Source organism: Amphiprion ocellaris, chromosome 3, assembly GCF_022539595.1.
Source record: "Amphiprion ocellaris isolate individual 3 ecotype Okinawa chromosome 3, ASM2253959v1, whole genome shotgun sequence".
Lineage (NCBI taxonomy): Eukaryota > Metazoa > Chordata > Actinopteri > Pomacentridae > Amphiprion > Amphiprion ocellaris.
In genome coordinates this window covers 26,446,719-26,471,850 of record NC_072768.1, presented here as the reverse complement: position 1 = coordinate 26,471,850, position 25,132 = coordinate 26,446,719, and the positions used below count along the sequence as shown (strand labels likewise).

The 25,132-nt window shown below is 41.2% G+C and overlaps 2 protein-coding genes across 9 annotated transcripts in view; both read left to right on the top strand.

Moving 5' to 3' along the window:
- Positions 1–25,132, top strand: part of cadps2 (Ca++-dependent secretion activator 2) — a 388,988-nt gene that overhangs the window by 245,539 nt on the left and 118,317 nt on the right. For all 8 annotated transcript variants that reach the window (XM_055006857.1, XM_055006836.1, XM_055006847.1 and 5 more), the window contains exon 13: positions 16,211–16,398. In XM_055006857.1, the coding sequence (XP_054862832.1) occupies positions 16,211–16,398 (188 nt within the window). The remainder of the gene's footprint in view (positions 1–16,210; positions 16,399–25,132) is intronic.
- On the top strand, positions 14,157–14,817 carry LOC111565693 (nicotinamide riboside kinase 2-like). Its single transcript, XM_035946257.2, has one exon. It carries the CDS (start codon positions 14,293–14,295, stop codon positions 14,815–14,817), a length of 525 nt encoding a protein of 174 aa, XP_035802150.1. The 5' UTR covers positions 14,157–14,292.

Here is a 25,132-nt window from a genome sequence, read left to right as displayed (position 1 = left end):
TAGGTATGAATTTGAGTGTGATTGTTTGTCTCTACGTGTAGCCCTGTGATAGACTGGTGACCTGTCCAGGGTGTCCCCTGCCTTCAGCCTTAGTCTGCTGGGATAGACTCCAGCCCCATGTGACCTTAATGAGGATTAAGCGGTGTATAGATAATGGATGGATGTTTACACGAGTGTCTTTACCCTATAAATGGCAAAAGACTGCTTCCAATTTTACATGTGAAGATTTTTTTGTGTTATTTAAGATCTGTGTGGAAAGTAACTAGCAGATTATTCCGTAGTGAGTACAACTATTTGTTGCGTCTCTAGAGTCTATATGAAAGTATACTACACTTCACGGCAATTTAAATGAATATATTCAGTCACACTCAGAAAGTACAAGAAATCAACAAGCTCATCAGAAAAATCATGAAACTCTTATTAAAGTTCTCCTCTTTTTAATGAATTTTTAGATAAAATGGCTCATTTGAAAGCAACAATTTCTCACAAAATCAGGTTCATTTATGTAAAATCCCCAGCTGTTTTCAGATATTTTGTAGATATTTTGCTCTCAGCTCTCGTAGGAGGCGGTCGCACTTTTCCTTGCTCCGCTATCTCTGTTCCTCCCTACCCTCATGTCTCCCTGCTTGCTGCATTTCTTCATGTTCGTCTCATCTGTCTGACTTGGAGCGATCGCTTGGCACTGGACCTTCGAAACACCGATCATGGAATTGATTAACTGGTCTCTCAACGCAATTGACAAGATTGTCGCCACAAAGAGCACAGGCCTAGGGGAGCCTACCTGTCCGGATGGGAGTTTTGCCTCTGGTTACGTGATCGACGCCTGGGGGAAGTGGAAGGGGATCATGTGCCTGGCACCCCTATCCATGGAAGATGTGGAAGATGTTTATATATTCGGATTTATGATGACAGGCCTGCTGATAATTGGCTTGTTCACTGGCCTGAGCTTCTGGAAAATCAGGAAGACCGCAGACAGAAACGACGTCCAAACTCTGCTGGTCTATGCAAACGAATGGATCACGGCTGCCGATTCTCGGTATGACGAACTCAATCGTAAGATGAACAATTTGCTTGGTGTGACTGTTGATTTGAGTCGCAGATTGGAAGCCATCAGGGTGAGAATCGCTACAGCTGAGGTCTAAAATTGTTGAGAGCAGTAGGGAGAAGGTGAAATTACTTCTCTCCCGCCCAAACATGTGAATAACTGATTACATTCTGGTGCCCCTGGAACAATAACAAACTCCTCTGGAAGTTTCATGGCCAAGAGATAGCTCTCCTACACCCCCCCACTTTCCCAAGGACACCTGTTGACTTTTGGACCGGGCCAACCGAGGACGTCTCCATAGCAACCTGCTGTGTTATCGCGCTCCCACCCTCGCGAACTGAGACACCGGGGGTCTGAGACGGAAGAAGATGGGCTACACGCATACACAAACATCGGACTCATGAACTGAGGACTGAGCTAAACATTCGCACACACATTCCCATATCCACCATCCCCCTGCCTCCACAAGCTTCCCTCACAATACACAGGAGCCAGGAATCCGTGTACCTGCACAGGAACCGGCTAACTGTGCAGTGCTCCCCCCTCCACCTCCCCATATCCTTATCCCAACTATCCTTGTCTAACGTCATGCTTTGCCTGTTTCCGGGTTTGTTTTTTTAGGTTCCTTCTCAAATTGAATTTCCCAACATTGGAGGTTTCATTTGGTACAACGAGCCTTTTTTTTTTCTTTTACCCTCTGCTATCCCTACCCAGATCCCAACATGTCCTTTTTCTTTTTTCTTCAAGAAAGGTGCGCGCAGCACTGCGCAGCAGCCGGAGCTGTCATTGGCAGGGCAGCTCGAATGAAATTTCGTTGTATATGAAAATGTGCAATGACCAATAAAGATTGATTGATTGATTGATTGAAATAATAGAAGTTACATATAAAAGTGTTCAAAAAGCCTTGAAATTAATATGAGAATGATAAGAATGGTTCGATGAGCAACAGGGAGAAGACAAAAGGGAGGATAGAAGTATTTATCATGGCTTTATTTCATTGCACATTAAGCTGAAATAATTAGTTGATTAATCTGTTAGTCAACTGACACAAGACTGTTACACAACCCTCCTTAAGAGCATGGTATTTTTTGGGGAATTTCCACTTACGAGAACATCACCAGACTAAATCAACACCCCAACAATCGCGAGGCCAAAATGAACCACCATAAGCTCTAACGATCAGACACCTGGCCTCCAAGATGTAAAGGGTCACTTTTAAGCCAAAATGGCAAATATTGTATTGATTTCAGGCTTTCAAATGTGAATATTTGCTAGTTTCTTCCTTTCCTTTGACAATAAACTGAATGTTTTGGACTGCTGGTTGGGTACAATGACACATTTAATGTGTTAACTTTGGGTTTGGAAACATTTAAAGATCATATGAAACCATTTTCTGGCATGGACAGATTGATTGTAGAAGCTCAAAGCAGGAGATAGAAAATAAGAAAAAGTACTCTTAAAGAATACAGAAAAGCTGTCTCTCTTTCTCAATGGTAAGCCTGGGGGGCTCTCTCACACTGATTTAGGGGTTAAACTGTCTAATCAATACTTTCCAAATAGGAACATGACCCTCATGGACAACTGCTGGGCACAATGGAGGAGAAGGAGGGAGGAGGGGAAGAAACCTAAATAAGTGTTTGGGCGGGGGTAGGAAATGAGGGGTTTTGTGTTGTGTGAAACTAAACAAAAACCACAAACCCCTAAAGTGGTTAGATATGATTCACATATACCTTAATGTTTTTATTTTCTTCTGTTCAATCGAAAGGATTGATTTTTAAATTAATTCATCTAGATTATATAGTGCCAATTCACAATGTCAATGACATATGTCATCTCATAGCACTTCACATAGTAATATGAAGACCGTACAAATTTAAAAGAATAGAGAACCCAACAATCCAAAATTGTCCTTGGATTCACTATGAGCAAGCAGTTAGCGACAGTGGGAAGGAACCAAAAAAAAAATCCCCAAAATACCTTTTTTTTTTTTTTTTTTTAGTTCAGTCATGGAAAATGGAGATAAAGATCAACAAAAAACCAAAAAGAAAACAACATATTTTTGTTTGGGCATGGCTAAAAATACCTTTATCGTCTCTAACCCTCACTGCAATCTCTCATTTTATATGGTATTCTAAGTCACCACACAAGCTGTTTATATTACCTTGTGTCCAATGACTTTGTTATCCTACACATTTGATTAATATCTTAGTAAAGTTGCTCAGAACTTCCTTTATGAGCAAATATCAATGCAGTCGCAGGTTTATACATGTTCTGCTGTCTGACAACAGAAACAGGAACATTAAAAACTGAGACTGACTCAAGTGGGAGACTTGGACTTGAGGCAGACAGTGACAAGCTGGTCTTCAATACTCATATTATTAAGCCTGTGCCTTTAAAGGTTTCTTACCACTTTTTACGCACCACTATGTGAGGACATAGTATAGTTTTCAAAACAGCATTTCAAGACCAATCAAGACTTGCAATTTCATTCTGAAGACTACTTTCACTGGCAGAGTAGTATTACATAATATTCAGAACTGGTAACCTGTGGTTGTAAAGATTTGACTCGAACTTGCTCTCAAGGAGTTGCGATTTACTTTAAACTGACCTTAGCTTGTGTTTGTCTCTGTGTTTTCACACATAATCTGTAATTTTAACTTTATCAGTATTCATGTTTATAGAATCCACACAGACAGTGTTTTAAAGCATTCCTAAAACGTTTTTGAACTCTGTCTCACAAAAAAGATTGTCCTGTAAAATAGGATATTTTTCTCCTCTGTGTTTTTAATGAAGCGTAACTCCCATGGGCAGCTATTATTAAATAGATCTATAATAATAAGTCAATGTCAGCTTTCTATGTTTTGCTGTGGACATTCACCAATCAACCATAGCATTAAAACCACGGACAGCTGAAGTAGGCTACATTGATTATGTCATTCAAATGGTGCCTGTCAAAGGGTTGCAATATGTTAGCCATCAAATGAACCATCAGTTCTTAAAGCTGATATTTTAGAGGCAGGAAAACCAGGTAGCATGAGAATGTGAATTACTTTCACAAGGCCCAAACTGTGATGGTCAGAGCATTTCCAAAACAGCAAGCGTTATGGGTGTTGCGGTTTGCCTACCAAAAATGTTCCAAGGAAGGAAAACTGATAAACCGGTGACAGGCTCATGGAAGCCCATGGCTCACTGATGAATGTAGGGAGTGAAGGATGGCCACCGTGATGTGATCCCACAGCTATGGGGCTGTGTGGCTGCAGACTGCTCACATGCCAATGCTGACCTACAGTGGGCATGTCAGCCTCAGTATAGCTATAGAAGAATTTGAAACTGTTTGGACAAATCACTTTTTCTTTTACATCATGTGGACAGCCAGGTGCATGTGTGTTGTTTATCTGTGGAAGAAATGGCAGCTGGCTGCACTATGGGAAGAAGGCAAGCTGGCAGAGGCAGTGAGATTCTATGGGCAAAGTTCTGCTGGGATGCCTTGGGATGCCTTGTAGACCTTGCAGACAATGTGAACCCTTTCATGGCAAAAGTTTTCACTGAATGCAGTGGCCTCCTTCAGCAGGATAGGTTTCCCTCCTGTACTGTAAATTTATTCAGGGGTGTTCAAGGTGTTGACTTGTTCTCCAAATTCCAAAGACCTCAATCTGATTGAGCATTTGTGGGATGTACTTGGAGAACAAGTCTGCTCCTTGAAGGCCCACAATTTACAACTTCCAGGACTTAAAGAATCTAATGCTGTCTCGTTGCTTGATACCACAGAACACCATTAGAGGTCTGTGGAGTCCAGAAATGTATGGGTTAGAGCTGTTGTGGTGGTACAAGGTAACCTACACAATATTAGACAGATGGTTTTATTGTTGTGACTAATTGTGTGTAAAGCTGCAGTGGGAAACAAATAAAATCACTGAAATCATAAATTAACATTCCTAATGACTTCCTTTAACCCATTGTAGATCCTTCATTGAAAGTGTTTATTTCAGTTCATCATTTTCAAACAAAATGGATAAACCTTATTTTCAAAACTTAAATGTTTTCTTTTTTAATTCATTGTATTTTTTTTTCTATTTCCAGGTCACCCATGCATTATAGTTTATATTGCAATATTTTGTGAAAATCAGAATCAAGAGTCTAGTATCTGATCTGGATTGTCTTTAAGACTAGATACTACAGGTACTAAATGATGTATGAGGAACTTTAAGTTGTCATAGTTAATTTCTTTCTGGATCAAAACCATCCCCTCTTAGTGAGTATAGGCCATCATGAGGCACTGAAACTCTCCCTGAAACACAAACTAAGAAAGATCTCGGCTCATCCTCACATGTGCTGCGTTGTGTTCTAATCTTTTAAGCAGCAAAATGAAGAGATGTTCACTAGAGTGACATCTGTTCTTCTTTCATTTCTCTACCTGCCTCACCAGGACTCCTTCCAGCTCTGCAATTAGACCAGTCCATTCACACCACCCCTCCAGCTCTTCTCTCCTCAGCCTTTTGTGAAAACTCGAGGGCTTTGTGTTCCAACCTGAGCCCCTTTTCACCAAATACTCTGAGAAAAGGCCAATGCCTCGGCATAGGGGACATCTGTTGAGAAGTGGCTTGGATTCATGTCATGGACTGGGTCATATTTTATTCACAAAGAGTTGAACCCAACAACAACAACAGTAATTAGGCAGAAATTTGGTTTGTAGCAGGGACCCAGAGTCCTGCTAACTGGATCAGTGCAGTTCCCACTGGTGATCGAAGGGTTAAATAACCAAATAAAGCCACTGACAGAGTGTTGAGCTCCAGATGAATAATGAATGTTTTTATGTTAAATTTGTAATGCAGGTGGTTACACTGGTGATAGGGAGCTCTTAAATGAAACTAATTCAAAACTGCTATTTTCATATTAACACAAAAACACAGTTAAATGTGTTTGAAGTAAGGGTTAACCAAATAATGCAGCATCCTGCTGATCACATGTACTCAAGATCCTTAACTAGTCATGGATTGAAATTCAACTAAATGAGTATTGTTTAGGTGCAGATGAGATGCTAAAATATAAAGTCCAGTTTGAGAACGACACTCTTGAATACAAATGTTTTTGGAACCCCAAAACATTGCAAAGCAATTTGCAATACAATGAAAATACTGCGATGCTGGCACTGTGACATCATTTTATCCTTCATTCTTACATTTGAGAGGTAGTTTTGTTTACTTGAGGTAAAGCTTCTATGTGCCAGTGCAGTGAGCTTCTCAACACCAGTTTGCGTTGTGATTGTATTATATTTTTCCAAAAAACAAAATGTTATTTTATCTACTAACCATCCAAAACATATTTCCTTCATATTTACACTACCATTCAAAAGTTTGGGGTCACTTAGAAATGTCCTTATTTTTGAAAGAAAATCAGTTTTTTAATGAAGATAACATTAAATGAATCAGAACTACAGTCTTGACATTGTTAATGTGGTAAATGACTATTCTAGCTGGAAACAGCTGTTTTTTTAATGGAATATTTACATAGGGGTACAGAGGCCCATTCCCGGCAACCATCACTCCTGTGTTCTAATGCTACATTGTGTTAGCTAATGGTGTTGAAAGGTGAATTGATGATTAGAAAACCATTGTGCAATTATGTTTGCACATGAATGAAAGTGTGAATTTTCATGGAAAACATGAAATTTCCTGGGTGATCCCAAACTTTTGAATGGCAGTGTACCTCTAGAGTAGCTTCAGGGGCTATTCTAGGGTGAACCTAGCGGATAAAACCAGCAGTATTACCTCCATTAGGATTTTGTAAAATACCCAATCGTAGTTACCTTAACCAAAATAAAGGATTCTCTGAGAATGTGAATGACAGAAGCGGAAACAGTTGATCAGTTATGTGAATTAAATGTTTGTTACATCAGAACCTATTCAGAAAAGGTGTTTTCATCTCCCATCAAGTGTATTAACTCTCTTTCAATGAAGTCAAAGATTACCTCAAGCGAGTTAAATATCTTTTTTCTCAAAATGGGGAAAATTGTTAGAATTGTCCTGTTTTATAATGCAATACTTCAAAATGCACAGAAGAAACATGCAAATGCAAATAAATATGTCCTTTGTCCGGTCATTTTGTGGCTTTGTGGTGCCTTTTGCCACAATTTTCAACATATATACCAGTATGCAGAATTTTCTTTTTTTTTTTTTTTTTTTTTTTAAGCAGAAAAAAAAAAAAAACATGACTTTGACCCTCAGCAGCTTGTTGTCATCCCAGGACCCTCCCCCCACCCACCCCTCCTAAATGCCTGACTGGTGAAGCAGAAGGAAAGGGATCGTGGGGTTGCAGAGAATAAGCACTGAACTGGACAACATCTGAAGACCGATATGTACCATTAATCCACAAGACTGTTACTCACTCTGGTTACCTGTTAGCCTTCACTCTTTAGACCCTGAAACATCTTTATCCCGTTTCTCCACTTTTTGGAGAATGAAGACGCAGGTGTCATCACCTCCTTCAAACCTCTCTAAACGTCCTGCTGCCATATCAACTTCCTATGGTGCTTCCACCATTATAGACTAATAGACAGTAATTACCAAGATCTATGCATGAACACGGTGCCTTTAAATCTGAAGCTTCCCAGTGATTCAGTTACATTCATGCTAATTACAAGAATCTGCAGAAGAAGAAGAGGGAGGGTCCAGATTGCTCTGCAGTGTTCGCATGGAGAGATGAATGGCCAAACAACAAGATATGAGATTTAGCACATCTCACACTTTCTGGACAGACTTTGTAATGCTTTCACCATTTCTCAATTGGCGCTGACATTATTTGACATTTATAAGCCTTAGTTAACAGTGAAATACTAAAACCCAAAGTTAACATCCCTGAAGCCAAATTGCAACATTACTGCATGTTGTAAGAAGTGGAGAGAAATGCAGTATATTAACCTACAGGCATCCATCAAAAACTGGACACGAGCAGACCTTTGGCTTCCAGTCTCAGCAGTCAGCAGGGATCTGCAGTCCCACTGCAGATCCCTGCTCAGGATCTATAGTCAGTTGTTTGGAATCAAAGATCAACTTTAGGATTTCCTCATTAAAATTCCACTTCACTAGGTGACCTAGAGACCCACATTTGTGGGTGTTTTTTTTGTTTTTGTTGTTGTTTTTTGTCACTTTGTGTGAAATAACAATGTCAAACTTTCCCGTGAAGATAAATTTCCCTGAGAAATGTTGCCTTAATTAAAGGCTGCAGCTAATTGTTACTGTCATTATTAATCAAACACTAACTTTTCTTATTAATAAGTAGAGTTTTATTTAGAGCTCAAGGTGATGAATTCAAATGTCTTGTTCCGTCTAATCAATGGCCCCACACACAAAGACATTCATTTTAAAATTCACTCTGGAATCTTCCCTTCTATAAAAACGTATTAAACCACACAGACGTTCACATCATTCTATGCCTCTGTTTAAACTACTTACTATATAGTAGTGTCTGTAATGACTGGTTGGGCTGACACTCTCCCTGACTCTTCTGCTTTCATTTTATCTCACCCTCAATAAGTAGCGAGAGGAATCAATAAAAATCATTGAATCCCTGTATGAAAACATTCCTGATTGCTTCCTGCTGAGCCTACATAAAAAGCACTTTTATTCAGTAAAATTCTACTGTCTGTTCTCCTTTTAGCTCCTCTGTGCTCCACAATTTCTGGAAGTCGGGAGGTGGTGTGGACTGAATGCTTCAGTAACTCTTACGTGCTCTTTAGATCTTGTTTTTATTGCGGATTCTCAGTGAGACAATGATACTGATGTATTTGAAGAAAAGATGCCTCTGTGCTCACAAAAATACAGTACTTTATATGTAATGTCAATCTGCGTAGCAAAGTGACAGCTCTGTCGGTTGAGATGCTTGGACCAAAGCAATGGTTTCATGAGCCAAAAAAACGTCAGACTCCTGAGTCTCCTGAGGTCACATCTGAATATCCTCAGCACCCTACTCTCAGCTCCTCGTCTGTGGTCAGCAGAGGTGTTCGGGGCTTCAGAGCCGCCGCGCTGTGTTCACTTTCCTGGGTGATGCCTCTCCTCAGAGGGAGGCTCCATGCAGCCGCGGTGGACCGAGCTAACGAGGCAGTCGGCTCGTTAGCTGCTAATTGAGCGGTCAGCGCCAAGACCGGAGTGCTCCATCTGTTTGTCACAGAGGAACATCTTGTCGCTTCACGCCTGTCGACAGGCCCGTCTCCCTCCGTGGTGTGATATTAATAGCTCGAGCACACAGACGGAGAAGAAGCTGAAGAAGACGACAAATACACTGAAGGAGCAGGAGGGGTGGGGGAGAAATTAAAAGGCCTGCAGAGGAAGAATCTTGCCAGGTCCAAATAACCCCGACAGAAAGCAGCATGTCAGGGAGACTAAATAAAATACTGGAAATAATGTCTGGTTTTAAGTCCTTAAATGATCTTTAATATATTTCTGAATTTAAAGTTAATGCGTAACATAAGTCCTTTTCAGAGCTTATTCTGACTGTGTTGTCACATAACACAGCGTTTAGCAAAACATTCCAGCAGTGTTGTTGTATTGTGATAGAGATTTAAAAAAAAAAACATGCAAACACCCGTTTTTCATTGTTTTTTTCATTGTAACTCTTCTTATAAGATCAACCGTTAGACCAACAGTCCCATTATGAACATCAGCACTAAACTAAATTTAAATTTTTCTTCTTTGAGTTTAAAATGTGAAAACAAGGGAGATTATAAATTGTTATACAGAGAAAACAAAACGTGAATCATAAAAGCATCAAGGTAAAAAGATATGCTGTCATCCTTATTTCAGAAAAGACCTCTTCACTTCATAAATGAGCTGCACTCACGCAGCACTTCAGCGCTACTCATTCACACACACTCACATCATGTATGCTTGCAGAGCTGCCATGCAGGACGATGATCAACTGCCATCAGGAGGGAGCAACTTTAGGCTCAGTATCCTGCCCAAGGACACTTAGTATGGGGAGGGATTGAACCGGCAACTCAACAATTAGTGGACAACTAATTATACCACCGGAGCTACAGCTGCTATCAGCAACACTTACTGTTCCTACACTGACAAAAACTCTTTCACAACTTCAGCTTTTTAGACAGCAGAATATCTTGTTTGTAAAAAAATGTTCCATTTCATTAAAATACATATTTGGTGCATCTACTCTCATTTTATCAGAAAAAAACTTTCTTTTCAACTTTTAAATGGCAGATAATCCAGAACAGAAGCAAACTGTTGTAAAGTTTAACAGCTTTCCTGCTTCTCTTGTGGGTCACCTGTCACTGGACGGAGAGCCATGGCTGTCAGACAGGAGGAGCTGTGTGTGTGTGTGTGTGTGTGTGTGTGTGTGTGTGTGTGTGTGTGTGTGTGTGTGTGTGTGTGTGTGTGTGTGTGTGTGTGTGTGTGTGTGTGTGTGTGTGTGTGTGTGTGTGTGTGTGTGTGTGTGTGTGTGTGTGTGTGTGTGTGTAGGTGTGTGTGTGTGTGTGTGTGTGTGTGTGGGCGCAGCATCAGCTCAGTGGAGGTGCTAATTTGTTAATGTTCCTTCCATGTGGAATCCTAATTAACGTTGTAAATTTCATGCCTAATTTAGTGATTACGTGCAGGATGAATGAACTAGTGAGCATCTCATGATGTTCCAGCTGTTTCACACCTTTCTGGGGGTTTTTTTGGTTTGTTTTTTTTTTTGTTGTTTGTTTTGTTTTGGTTTGGTTTGGTTTGGTTTTTTGTGACTGGTGTTGGTTGGAGTCTGTTTACATCTCCCACTGTCATAGAATAGAATAGAAGAGAATAGAATAGAATAGAATAGAATAGAATAGAATAGAATAGAATAGAATAGAATAGAATAGAATAGAATAGAATATGCTTTATTGTCATTATACAGTGTATAACGAGATTGGAGAGCTTCTCCTTTTCAGTGCAAAAGAAATCTTAAAGATAGTGCAAACAGTCTATTTACAAATATACAGTATAAATAGCAGAGTGAATATAAATAACAGAGTGTTGAGGCAGTGGTGTATATTGCACATTTCACATTATATTGTTAGCTAGGTGTGAGACATGAGACGTGAGAGTTCAGGGTGGTGATGCGTCTCGGAAAGAAGCTGTTTTTAAGTCTGTTTGTCCGAACTTTAATATATCTGTAATGCCTTCCAGAGGGCAACAGATCAAAAAGCTGAGAACCGGGATGTGAACTGTCCTTGATGATGTTCTGAGCTCTGCTGAGGCACCAGGTGGAGTAGATGTCCATGAGGGAGGGGAGAGGACAGCCAACAATCCACTGTGCTGCTTTGACTGTCCTCTGAAGCCTCACTCTGTCTGCCTCAGTGCAGCTCCCATACCAGGTGGAAATACAGTACATCAGCAGGCTCTCTATGGATGAGCTGTAGAAGGCCAGCAGCAGCTTCCTGTCCAGGTTGTTCTTCCTGAGGACTCTCAGGAAGTGTAGCTGCTGCTGAGCCTTCTTTATGACAGCCGTGATGTTGTTTGTCCAGGAGAGGTCATCAGATATCTGGACTCCCAGGAACCTGAATGTGTGGACTCTGTCCACTTGGCGTTGATGTAGAGGGGGGGTGGGTCGGTTCTGTTCCTCCTGAAGTCCATGATGATCTCCTTTGTCTTTGAGGTGTTTAGTGTCAGGTTGCTTTCTAAACACCAGGTTGTGAGTTTCTGGACCTCCTCTCTGTAGGCTGTCTCGTCTCCCTTTGAGATCGGACCGACCACTGTGGTGTCGTCAGCACATTTGACGATGATGTTGTTTCTGTGGGCTGGTCTGCAGTCATAGGTGTAGAGGCAGTACAGGAGGGGGCTCAGCACACAGCCCTGTGGTGTACCGGTGCTCAGTATGTGGGTGGAGGAAAAGTGGAGACCAAGTCTCACAGACTGGGGTCTGTTGGTTAAAAAATCCTTAATCCAGGTGCATGTGAGAGAGGGGAGGCCCAGAGTGTCCAGTTTGTTGATCAGGATGTCCAGAATGATTGTATTGAATACCGAGCTTTAATCCACAAAGAGCATCCTGGCATAGCTCTGTGTTTTTTTCATTTGATAGCATTAACTGAGCTTATCATATTGATCACAGTTTTGTCTTTTTCTTGCAGCTCTACGTTAAGGTCATTCAACAGGTTGGTCAGATTGGTTAAAAATGCCAAGCCTAGCAGCTGCTGGTCATCATTTAGTTGGTTATATTCTGCATGTTTAGCATCACGGTAAAGAAACCTTAATCTCCGAACAGAGGTCTTGAAATCTTTACAGGGATTTCCTCGACCAAGCCATCTGACATCAGTGTGCAACAATAACTCAGAGTGGTCACTGTCAGCATTGTCCAGATGTGCACGAAATAGCCATCTTTGAAGAGATCTGGTGCGAATAGAACAGGCAATCCTTGTTGCCACATCCATTATTTCTTTCATATTGAGCATTTTTGCGTAAAAGGCTTGTTGGTGTATTATGCATTGGTAATTAAGGAAGTCTGGGAAAGCATCGTCCTCCCTGCACTCGACAATAAACCCATTCGAGCGGCCAACCATTGCAGGTGCTCCATCCGTGGTGATGGACACAATTTTGCACACTGGGAACTGGATTTTCTCAAAGTTTTTAAAAGACTGAAATATGTCTTCTCCTTGCGTGTGTTCTTTCATGGGCAGAACTGTTAACAGGTCCTCTTTTGTGCTCATATCGGTAAGCACCATCCAAATAAAAATGCACAACTGGGAGAGAAACATTCGCAATCTGTGATGTCCTTCCAAAGTTGCTTAGTCAAATCCTCGGCCATGGCTTCAATGCGTTGTGTAACTGTAGTTCTTGATAGCTGGAGAGCTCTGATTGAAGCTAGTATTTCTGCTTTGTTTTTAAAGTCTTAGAACACCGAGTCAGCTGCTTCAACAAATGCTTCTTTTACCATATCTCCATCTTGGAAGGATTTCTTATTCTTAATGATTAAGTGACTCACCTGGAACGAAGCTTCGGTGGCTGTCTTTGCCTTTGAAGTTAGCTCTGAGAAAAATGACTGCTGTCCGGACAACTGGGATTTTAGTTCCTTCACCTTTCTCCTTCTCAGCTCGCTTTTCGGAGTGAAGTCACTGTCGTAGTTTTTTTGAACAGTCCGAAAATGCCGCTCCACATTTCCCTTTTTCGGTATAGCGATGGCAGACTGGCAGATGAGGCAAACGCACTTTGAAAATGACATAGTGAAAAAAAAAGTCCACCTCCCATTCCGTATGGAAGTGGTATGTTTTTGTCTTTTTACTTGGTCCAGCTCCCCCACTCATTTTTATACCCTTAAGTTTAGAAGACGTAAACTGGAGGTTAACTCACTAGCTTGTTAGAACGCACCATTATGTGCGCATGCGCAGTGACACCTGTGTCAGAAAAGGCCAGATTGGTCAGACCAACTGCCCCGTATGCCAATCAAGTGATAAATTTCAGAGTGAGGACGGAGGATAGGCTGACATCTACATTTTAATGCCATGCGATCTACCCACACTACCTTTGCGATCGACTGGTAGATCACGATCGACGTATTGGGCACCCCTGATCTAGAGTGTTTTCCCCTCTGGTTGGACATTTGATGTGCTGATGGAACTTCAGGAGTACAGTCTTTAAATTGGCCTTATTAAAGTCTCCAGCTATAATGTGAACGTCATCGGGGTGGACCCACTGCTGTTCATTTATGGTGTTCAGCAGGAGAGATGGCGCCGTGCTAGCATTAGCATCCAGTGGAATGTAAACAGCAGTGATGATCACTACTGTTGTCTCTCTCGGGAGAAAATAAGGCCGGCATCTAATAGACATGTACTCAATGTCAGGGGAGCAGTGTCTCTCTATAATCACGCTGTTGTTGCACCAGTCATCATGCACATAGATACAAAGTCCCCCACCTCTGCTTTTGTCGGAGTCCTCGGTCCAATCTGCAGATCTCAGCTGTGCAGAGAGCAGCTGGGATCTGCACGCTAGCATCGGGGATCTTCGTGTGAAGCCAGGTCTCCGTAACGATGAGAACACAGCAGCCTCAAATGTAGCGAGTTGTAATTCCAGGTCGTCCATTTTGTTTGTGATGGATCTGGCATTGGTGAAGTACAGGCTTGGTAGAGGTGGCTTGTGTAGATTGGTCAAGTGCCATGGAGGACTCAAGTAGTTGACGTTTCCTACTGCAACCTTCTCTTTTTCAGCTTTCTTCCACGTCCGATCACTCCCGACGCGGTTTTTGTTGACGTTTTTGACCCTTTTGCAAGCTTTGACCAATCCGAGAACATGAAGTACATCATCAGCATCGGCGGCGTAACCAATGGAGGGAAAACCACCCCCACCAACCGCCTGATCAAGAACCTACCCAACTGCTGCTTGGTCCATCAGGATGACTTCTTCAAGCCCCAAGATCAGATTGAAGTTGGTGAAGATGGCTTTAAGCAGTACGATGTCATCACTGCTCTGGACATGGATGCCATGATGAGTACGATCTACACATGGCTGGAGAACCCGGTGAAGTTTGAGAAGTCTCATGGCGTTAATAACACCCTGGACACAGAGATCGTCCCGAAGTCCGACCACAAGGAGGAGGAGGAGACTCACATCCCCATTGTGGAGGGCTTCCTGCTTTACAGCTACAGGCCTTTGATCGACGTGCTAAACCAGCGTTACTTTGTTTCCATCCCATATGAAGAATGCAAAAAGAGGAGGTGCTCTAGGAACTACACGGTGCCAGACGCCCCCGGCCTGTTCGATGGCCACGTCTGGCCCATGTACCTGCAACACAAGAACATCATGGCTGGTCTTTAGCTTCAGCAGAAGGCCAGACCTGCAACCCCGCTTTTGCTTCCTCTACAGAAACAGAAAGCTGTGAAGTGGTTGTTCAGCCATCAGTGCAGTTCAGAACAAACTTGTGTTTACCAAGAGCTGTTTTTTTTTCTTTTTGAAGAAAAGGGTTAAAATTTGTTACAGCAATACTGACATACATTAATAATAAAAAAAAAAATCTGTTTGCTGTAATTGTCCTTGTGTGCTGGCTTAGTTAACAGGGAACACAACTACTTCAACCAATAACCCTTTCAATATACATACAATTACTCCGTCAAGGAATGCGGCGGAGTTATCTGACTGTGCAACATTACTCAAAAACGGAATAACGGATTTAGATGAAATTTTCAGGGAAGGTCAAAAATGCCACAAGGACCACCTCATTAGATTTTGGCAATGATGTGGCTTATATTCTGGATGCAGGAATTTGTGAAAAATTTCTGTATCATTGCAAGATAGCGGCACGGCGTCACTGTAACTATGACAACAAGGGAACGCTAAGTCAGCTGCCTGCTGAGGATCACATGATTGTGATCCTACTACAAATCAACCGCTGGACTTATCAGGACTTATAAGTAGGAAATTATACAATGACTGAGCAGGCTTGGTGGAGTACTGTGCTCTTTGAGTGCTTTTCTTGTTATATTTATATTGCTAAGATAGAGGGCTGCAAAGTGGCTTGGTGGTTAGCACTGTTGTCTTGCAGCAAGAAGATCCCTGGTTCATGCCCCAGCCTTCCCAAGATCTTTCTGCATGGAGTTTCCATGTTCTCCCTGTGCGTGTGTCGGTTTTCTCCAGGTACTCCGGGTTCCTCCCACAGTCCAAAAACATGCTGAGGTTAATTGTTAATTCTAAATTGTCTGTAGGTGTGAATGTGAGTGTGATTGTTTGTCTCTATGTGTAGCCCTGTGGTAGACTGGTGACTTGCCCAGGGTGTCCCCTGCCTTCACCCTGTCAGCTGGGATAGATTCCAGCCCTCCGCAACCCTTTTGAAGATTAAGAGGTGTATAGATGATGGATGGATGGATGTTAAGATACACTTTAGAAAATGTGGACCTATCCTTTATCTGCTAGGGTACCATTTTGATTCTGCATCAAACCATTTTAAAATATGATAACTGTATTAAACCTCTTAAGAAACACTTGTTTTAGGCCTGAAAATATACTGCAGTCCCGATTCTGATCTTTTTCTTATTTGTCCATATACTCAGTGCTGTAGAAATGTATGGACCAAGATGTCAAAATTAATCTGAATGATACTGAACCAGACTTTTAAATCTGGCTTAGCACACAGGATTAAGGTGCAAACATTTTGAGTTTGCTGTAGTTGTTCCAAGTTGTGTGACATGTCTGTGTGCATGTGTTTTGTCTTCAGGGCTGGTTCAGTCCCGGTCAAGTGTTCGTCCTGGATGAGTACTGTGCTCGATATGGCATTCGAGGCTGCCACCGCCACCTGAGCTACCTGAAGGATCTCATGGATTATTCCAAGAACAACGCACTCGTCGACCCGACGCTGCTACACTACAGCTACGCCTTCTGCGCCTCCCATGTCCATGGGAACAGGTAGACAAGCAACAGTAGTAGTAGCAGTCAATATTGTTGTGGTGCTGTCCACCACTGCAGAGATACGAGGATGTGATTCCAAGCAGCAGGACTCAGCCTTGCATGCCGGCAAGCACAACTGGTCATTTCTCTGGCCAGGCAGCTGAATCCTATCCGTCACTGTACTGAATTCACAGAGTAGAGGGAATTACTGTACATTCAAATTAGCAGAAAATCTCAATATATATTAAGAATGATAGTAAACAAAGAAAAAATTATTTAAATACTGGGCAGAACATCTTTCTTTGTCTCCTTTCTGGAGCATCTTCAGTGGTAATCCCATGTTACATGCAGGCATCAACACAAAGCCATATAATAATCCCATATTTTTAAGCAATCTGCCCTCTTTCTCTCATTTTTCTTATCAAACTGAACACTGATTCTCACACTGATTCAGTAGGAACTATGTCACATTACAGGAGTCACAATATAATTTTAGAGGACCCTCATGGACTATAAAACACAAACGATAAACCGTCAGAATAAAATACAGCCTCTTGATTTGACCTAATCGGTTATAGCAAATTCAGTTCAATTCAATTCAATTTTATTTATGTAGTGCCAATTACAGTCAAATTGTCTCGAGACGCTTTACAGAACCCATATGCCTGACCCCCAGAGCAAGCCAAAAGGTGACAGTGGCAAGGAAAACACCCTTTTAACAGGGAAAAAAACCTCGAGCAGAACCCAGCTCTTTATGTGGGGGGACCCATCTGCCTGCTGGCCTGTTTCAAATTGAACAAATGTGCAATAACTTACTGTATGTGGACAGAAATATAAAATACAATATCTGGACAGCCGAGTTAACTGCCAGCTGAAATTGAACTTTTCATTTAATCTACACTATATTGCCAAAAGTATTCGCTCACCTGCCTTGACTCGCATATGAACCTAAGTGACATCCCATTCCTAATCCATAGGGTTCAATATGACGTCAATCCACCCTTTGCAGCTATAACAGCTTCAACTCTTCTGGGAAGGCTGTCCACAAGGTTTAGGAGTGTGTTTATGGGAATTTTTGATCATTCTTCCAGAAGCACATTTGTGAGGTCACACACTGATGTTGGATGAGAAGGCCTGGCTCTCGTCTCCGCTCTAATTCATCCCAAAGGTGTTCTATCAGGTTGAGGTCAGGACTCTGTGCAGGCCAGTCAAGTTCATCCACACCAGACTCTTTCATCCATGTCTTTATGGACCTTGCTTTGTGCACTGGTGCACAGTCATGTTGGAAGAGGAAGGGGCCAGCTCCAAACTGTTCCCACAAAGTTGAGAGCATGGAATTGTCCAAAATGTCTTGGTATGCTGAAGCATTCAGAATTCCTTTCACTGGAACTAAGGGGCCAAACCCAGCTCCTGAAAAACAACCCCACACCATAATCCCCCCTCCACCAAACTTTACACTTGGCACATTGCAGTCCAACAAGTATTGTTCTCCTGGCAACTGCCAAACCCAAACTCGTCCATCAGATTGCCAGATGGAGAAGCGTGATTCTTCACTCCAGAGAACGCTTCTCCACTGCTCTAGAGTCCAGTGGCGTCATGCTTTACACCACTGCATCCTACGCTTTGCATTGCACTTGGTGATGTATGGCTTGGATGCAGCTGCTCAGCCATGGAAACCCATTCCATGAAGCTCTCTGCTGAAGCACTGTTCTTGAGCTAATCTGAAGGCCACATGAAGTTTGAAGGTCTGTAGCGATTGACTCTGCAGAAAGTTGGTGACCTCTTGGCACTATGCACCTCAGCATCAGCTGACCCCGCTCTGTCAGTTTACGTGGCCTACCACTTGGTGGCTGAGTTGCTGTCGTTCCCACACACTTCCACTTTCTTATAATACAGCTGACAGTTGACTGTGGAATATTTAGAAGGGAGGAAATGTCACGACTGGATTTGTTGCACAGGTGGCATCCTATCACAGTTCCACGCTGGAATTCACTGAGCTCCTGAGAGCGACCCATTCTTTCACAAATGTTTGTAAAAGCAGTCTGCAGCCTAGGTGCCTGAGTTTATACACCTGTGGCCATGGAAGTGATTGGAACACCTGATTATGTTTATTTGGATGGGTGAGTGAATACTTTTGGCAATATAGTGTATATCTTCACTGAGAGCAGATGCTCTTTTTTTTTTAACTTCTACTCACTTGCAGGCTCAGTTTGTGGGTGTGTTATTTTGAAGTATGAGCTGCTGAGAGCTGTCCAAGTACACATTTCAGCTATTTGAATCCTTGAGTGCGCTTTCTGCAGACTTCCAGACAGTCAGCTTGGGCTGCAGACATTACGAGGCGTTGTTTGGATGATTAACAACTGATAGTGCTAATATGGGCGTGAAGATGTAAATGTGAGCATAATAAGACAAATGTAGTCCAACAGCCATGACAACAATTTTACATGAATGCCTTTTTTCATTTTTTTCAAAATATTTTTACATAAATAACTTTTATGTGTTATATATTTCAACAATTTTCAGCTAGCCTGTGCTTTTTCAACAGGCAGACCACGTGCTGGCTTTGATCTATGGAAATATTTGGCTTTTTAGCAACTCAATGCTTTACTAGGTACACTAGCTAGTGTCCAATTGTGTAATCTCTGAAAACAGCTTCCCACTGCCACTAAAAAAACTCAGAAAGTAAAACAAAACTGTTAGACTTTGTGCGGGTCAGACAGCTAAAACAATGAGCTAAAACTCACTATAAACTTGACAGCTCTTTGAGGGTTTATCATTATACGTAATCCTTTCACACTGTAAAAATGTTGCTGTTAAACTTCATATAGTTGAACTTGATATTGTTTTGAAGTGCATTTAGGTCTGACACTATCGCATAATGCATCTGGAGCTATTTAATTTCTGGCCCAATCACGGTGAAATTGATGCTACAGATTGAATAACCTCTGGAACAAATACCAGTAGAATAATCAGTTTTCTACTCTGTGTTCTATCAGCTGTTGTACTGGCAGTGTAAACGGTCTTGACAGGAAATCAGGACCAAACAAAAAACCATATTTATGAGATTTCTGCTTCACCATCTGAACATGTGTTGATTTCTGTGGCAACACAACACATACAGTGTATGATAGTGTAACTGTACGGCTTAATTCAGTGATGTTAGTGACACATAGCTCAACAGGTTTTGCAGATATTATATACAGTATCAGTCAAAAGTTTGGACACACCTTCTCATTTGATGCTTTTAATTTAACTATTTTATACATTGCAGATTAATACAAAGGACACCAAAACTATAAAAGAATACATATGGAATTATGGTGGAAACAAAAATTGTTGATCTTCAGTATTTATCTGCAATGTAGAAAATAGTAAAAAAAAAAAAAAAAAAAAAAAAAAAAATGAATAAAAAAGCATTGAAGGAGAAAATGTGTCCAAACTGTTGACTGGTAGTGTATTTTTCCAGCTGAAAATCACTTATCAAGAATTGGGAGGAAATGATTTGGTTAAAGGGGGGGAAGTTCCTTACAGCTGGTTTAAATACAAAACTCTGAACATAACCAGCTCCAGACCAGGTTAACTCCACAGCATCAGTTACCATGGTGATCTAGCAGGTTAAAGAGAGCCACCTTCATGATACTGAAAACTCTGACTTTAAGCTCATCAGACCTCGCTAACCCGCTAATCTTGTTTTGTAGTACAGCGCTCAGTCCTCCAGGCCCCTGCATGGCTCCATGTCTGGGATAATTACTGATATCTGTGCTTTCTCTCGTTGTCAACCCATTTAGTCAATTAGGAAACATAATGATTAGCTCCTCCAGCTAATCGCCAGATATAATTTTTTTTTTTTTTTTTTTTTTTTTTTTGGTTGATTACTGGAATTGGCTTTTTGTCAGTTGGAGCTCCATTTTGAATAATTGATGCCCATTCTGGGCTGCCTGAGTGGGTGTGGATGGGGAAAAAAAGGTTTAGGATAGCTGGCAGGCACAGAGGTGAAAAAAAAAACTCACTTAATTACAGAACTCTAGTTTCCCTACAGGGCTGCTCAAAGACAGACACGGAGTGATCAACAGGAGGGTACTTGACTAATACTTCAAGGCAATATGTTCAGTTTTTAACACTGTGCTTTTCTTCAGAAAACTCTCAGAAACATGTTAGACCTTGATTTAAGATGTAAATATTTTCCTGCCATGTCAAAGCCTCCCACAGGTGAGGTCAGCTTGTCAGTGCGTTTAACTGTTTGTGGTCTATGATCTGTTAAGTTGTATGGTCAAGTTTTAGTTCTATGCTTTACTCTTAATACTTGTTTTTTTTCTAAAAGCACCCTTTTCCACTGCTTATTCACAGGTTAAACAAATTATTTTAGCTTTTCTTTGGGTGAAAGAATTTATCAGTAGCTATTGCTTCCTTTAATTCAAAATCCTACTACCTCCCATTCTGTGCACTATGCTTCAACGCTACTTGTTCAACAGCTTCTGTTTCTCTCCTTCGTGAATGATCATTTATCCTGAAGAATCTGAAATTCAAGCATGTTTTTTTTCTTACAAGGTTTAGAGTTAAAACTGCATTTCAAAAGAGCCACTTTCTTTGTTTCCACATGGAGTGGTTAAAGGCGACAGAAACATTTTGGTATTGTTTTACAAATATATTGATGGTTTATAACAGATTCAAAACATCTATGCAACAAACGAAAACTACTAGTTTTGACTTGTAGATGTAAATATTAATTTTATCAAATGTCATGTTACATCAGCACATAAACATATCTGAAAGATAATTTTAGGCTTCTGAGATACAAGCTGCTGCAGCACAAATAGGACCAGTGTATAAAGATAGCAGAATGAAGAAAAGAGCCACAAGCTCACAGTGGAAAATCAGCACCCCAGTGCTGTGTCCCTCTTAGGGCTAGAAAGCTATCCAATATGTGAAAAGATAAGTGTAAATACAGCCGAGAAACATTTATGTTTGTAAGGTATAAAATCTATATTCCTGCCAGGTGTAACTGTTGTTGAAGTATCCATTGACAGGGGTTTCCTTTGTGATAATGGCAGCTGAAGTGACATTTAAATTACACTAATAGTGTTAAAGAAAATGTATAAAATTGGATTACAGTCTGTCTTACCAAAACACTTGAAATGACAATGTAAGTTGAGCCTTTAATGCCTTCTGTGTTAAGCTTTGGGCATTTTATGCTGCCAGATGTGATGGAAGAACTCAACCTGAGCAGGATGAAGAAGCTGTGACTAGTCTGAAGGTTTGTGTAGCTTTGATGAGACGGGTGCGTTTGAACCTGGATCAAGGTTAAAGGAGCATTACCAGATCCGTGGGGAGGGTGCTCGCCTCCTTCTTACCTGTCAGGTCAGATCATCTTTTGTCCGAGCCACCTACACCACACCAACACAAGATGTGACAGAAGCTTTTACTTCCCCCAGCCCTCCAAACAACATCCCCCCTGTCTCCCAGGCGGTGATGGGCAGGAGGAAGGTGACACACAGGAGCACCTGCCACTCAGCCTCATCTCTTTTCCACACCTCTTAAGGTGAAGTGGCATCCACACCCGGTGCTCTGCCACGCCGCTTGGTGATTTCAACTCGTGACAGCTCTTGTCAACTGATATCAGCACCCAAACCGCCAGAGGGTTTGGTGGATCCCGCAGGCGGATATGGTACTTATCGTTTACACTTGAGCCACACCGAGTGTAAACACACTAACCTCAGCCTACAGAGACACCCCTCCCTTCCACCTCCCCCGGCCCTGGGGCAACACTGACAGCATCCTTGCCTCCAACGTGCTCGCTTCATTTAGCGGCAACAATGTGTCTGAGCCTCGACAAGCTGCCGCTCCCCACTCTGCCGTGAGAGCTACCAAACCAAACACCACACTGTGTTGTGTTTCTCTGAGCTCGCCACATTTTGCGTTTGGCCTCCTGCCAACTTGCTCGCCATCTGATTTGTTTTCTGCTGTAATTCAGTTCAGGGGGAGTGGAGGGTGTGAGTGACATTTGCGGGGAAAATTGAGTTTCAAATATCATTTGAAAGCTCTTGGCTAGCTCTTTGTGATGATGAGAGAAAACTATCTCTGCTTCCTACACACTGAATTGAATTGAGTAACCACTGTCACTCTGTTCAGAAGAAATTTTTCTGTGCTTTTGTGTTCATTTATTCTAAAGTTTTCATAGAAATGCAGCAAAAAATGCAGCTAAAATTGTTTATACACATGTAACCTTACTGAGTAGAAAATTTACTTGAACAACTCCACAATCATCCCTGAGGGCAAAACATGACTGTGTGGGAAAATGTGCATTTGTCGTCATGATAAGCATGTAAATATAAAAACAGGGATATAATACCTAAGGTGAAATCCTCAGGGAGCAGTGTTAGGTTGATTTATTTACTTTTTTTAAAGATTCTTTTTTGTTTGTTTTCAGGGTGTTCAAAATTGTTATTAAAACACTCAAGAGGAGGAAACTCTTTAATCTTTTACTTTTGGTTTGGATTAAATTACAGTTGCAGAGTGATCTTTAAAAAAAATCTATGTACACAGAGGAGGAGATTATTAATAAAATGATCCACATGATCAGCATTTATTGCTGATTTGAATGAATACAAAACCAAAAAAAAAAAGATCAAAAATGGTTTGGATTAGGGCACCCAGATAGATCAGCTGGCTGAGTGGGCGACCCATGAACAGGGGCTATAGTCTGCGATGCAGCGGCCTGAGTTCGATTCCAGCTCACAGCCCTTTGCTGCAGGTCTTCCCCCCTTTTCTTCTCCCTACTTTGTTTTCTGCCTCTCTACTGACCTGTCCAATAAAGTCAACAAAAGGCCAAAAAAAAAAAAAAAAAACTTTAAAAATTCCAAAATGATTTGGATCTCCAGCTGGAGTGAATAGAGTCACTTTCCAAGCCTAAAAGCCAAACATTAGCAGGTTTTCAAGCACTGACATGGATATTCCCTGCTTTGTCTCATTCCGATTTTAGAATAATTTCCAACTGAATATTGAGGGGCTTTGGGTTGTTCTGATATTTTTAAACTAAAAAAAGGAAGAAAACAATTAGTGGAATTAATGAATAATAATAATAATAATAATTATTATTATTATTATTATTATTATTATTATTATTATTATTATTATTATTATTATTATTATTATTATTATTATTATTAATAATAATAATAATAATAATAATAATAATAATAATAATAATAATAATAATGATAAACAATCACTTCTAGTGTTGCTTTATTATAAAAGCATGTTGTGGTACAACCACTGAAACTTTTTTCCTTAAGAATAGTAAAAATTTAGCTCTACCCTTTTCACACTAAGCCTGCTTTGTTAAAAATTAACAAGAGCCGCAAAACAGATCAATCAGTTTTCTTTCTTTCTCGCTCTGAGCTGCAAACTGATTGTTTGAAGAAGATGAACAACAGGGATTACAGGACAGCTGGCGTTAACTGCGAGGGCTTGGTGCCTGAGGCCGTCCCTCCATCCGTCCCCACATTCAGTACCTCGCTCTGATCATAGTCCTCATGTCTTCATTTGTCAGACCGTCAGCTCATTCAACATGAAAGCAAACTTGTCTTGCTTCTTCTTACATGGGTGAGCACACACGCCCCCTCTCCCAGCAGCTCTGCTCTCCATTTCCTCAGGATTAACTGGTGCTTGTTAAACAGGGGGTGGGAAGGCTGGGGGGAGCAGTGGTGCTGCTGAATAGACAAATTTAGAGAACAACGGGGTTTATAAGTTGTACTAACAAGTGCCGTTTTGCATAGAAAGCTGTCTCTCATTACAGAATGAATGGAGTAGAGTGGAGCTGAAGAGTGGTTTTGGTGATGTTCTTACACAATACATGATGACTTCTTCTTGTCATCCATCCTTTGCACAACCTCCACTTCCCCAAAACTGGGAATCACACTTAGATTATCATTTCATTTCATTTTTCAAAATTTAATTTTTGATTTAGAATGTTATGATTTCTATGCTATTCAATATATATTTAAGAACAATTTTTAATTTAAATTTCCTGTTATGAAAAGGAGATTTTTCTCCTCAGTGAAGCACTGCAGTACATTTGAATATTTTCACTGCATAGCATGTTAATCAGTGATGGTTTAGTATCCTCAACTCACATGGCTCTCTCTCAGACTCTGCAGGCTTTCTCTTCATGTTATTATTTTCAACTTTAGAGAGTCAGGAACACGACATGAGGAGTGCGGTGGAGTTGTTGGTACTCGAGGTGTAGCGGTCAGGGGCTGAACCAGTGAAGGCTTTTATAAGAACAACTCATTAACAGACAACCTCCTCGCTTCTTCCCTCCAGCAACCGCGAGTGCCGTTTGGAGAGGGTGCTTTTCTCTTTCAGCTGCACAGAAAAAGCCCGGAAAGTCAAGGCTGGTCGCTCTGGGTACTGATTGCATTTTTTCCCCTTTTTTACCAGAGTACCTATTCAGACGAAGGCAAGAAGGGAATGAAGGCTTTAAAAACATTAATGAAGCGTTCAACTAACGGTTGTTTTTTTTTTTTCTGTGAGGACGGAGACGAGCCCAAACAGCTCTCTGGTTGATTGGTTGACTTTGAGGTCATGATGGAGAGTTTGGCTGCTTGATCAGTTTGTTTGGTGAAAACAAGAGTGAGAGAAAAAAACCCAAAGACATAAAAAGCAGCCTGAGTTGTTTTCAATGGCTTCACATTTTGTTTTTCATTGTTCTTTGAGGCTTTTATCGCTTAGTCTTTTATTTCTGAATGTTTCA

Bases quoted from the DNA above. Each gene is read 5' to 3' on its own strand.
- LOC111565693 (XM_035946257.2), top strand. From the start codon at position 14,293: ATGAAGTACATCATCAGCATCGGCGGCGTAACCAATGGAGGGAAAACC.